Source organism: Propithecus coquereli, unplaced genomic scaffold (genome assembly GCF_000956105.1).
Source record: "Propithecus coquereli isolate 6110/MARCELLA unplaced genomic scaffold, Pcoq_1.0 Scaffold144, whole genome shotgun sequence".
NCBI lineage: Eukaryota > Metazoa > Chordata > Mammalia > Primates > Indriidae > Propithecus > Propithecus coquereli.
The window spans coordinates 425,925-426,543 of NW_012138747.1; the positions used below are offsets into that span (position 1 = coordinate 425,925).

A 619-nucleotide genomic window follows, 5' to 3' on the forward strand; every position below is an offset into this window, starting at 1 on the left:
TTTATCAAAACTAAGAAATTAACATCCATACGTTACTATTAACTGAACTCCAAATTTTGTTCATGTTTCACCAGTTTTTCTATTCATGTTCTTTTTCTGTTCCAGGATCCAATTCAGAATACCACATTACACTTAGTCGTCATATCTCTTTAGTCAGAAGAGACAATTTTTAGTGTCGAGTAGTAACAATTGCAAAGATGCGAAAGACTCAGACAAGGTTATAGGTGGAAGAGAAAGCCTACTGTTCGACATCTCAGAATTCCATAGACAAACAAGAATCTCTGAGTCTCTCCAGGAAGAAACAATATTAGAAGAGCATAATGGGTCTATCTTCCCAATTGCTCTATCATTTACTTCTCTGAAAGGTGAGATTGCAGTGAACATGATTGTTGTGCAAAACGATAGCTTCTTGTTCTCTCTCCAATATGTCTTCAAGCAGTCCCTGCTTTTCTCTGCTTACTACTCCACACAGTAAGCTCTCCAGAGGAGGGCCTTCTCAGTTCTGCAAGGGGAAGCCCACACTCCTCCAGCTGCTCTCCCTGCAAGTAGATGGATGAGTTAGTTCGCATTAGATTGTATATGTATATATGCGCCCATATGAAAACATATACATGCATAT

The 619-nt window shown here is 38.9% G+C and overlaps 1 protein-coding gene across 1 annotated transcript in view; it reads right to left on the bottom strand.

Annotated features, from left to right (window-relative positions):
- Positions 1–431: 431 nt before the first annotated feature.
- The window catches only part of PTGER3 (prostaglandin E receptor 3 (subtype EP3)), a 219,951-nt gene continuing 219,763 nt past the window's right edge, over positions 432–619 (bottom strand). The window contains exon 3 of the mRNA XM_012639939.1: positions 432–539. Coding sequence (XP_012495393.1) covers positions 432–539 — 108 coding nt within the window. The remainder of the gene's footprint in view (positions 540–619) is intronic.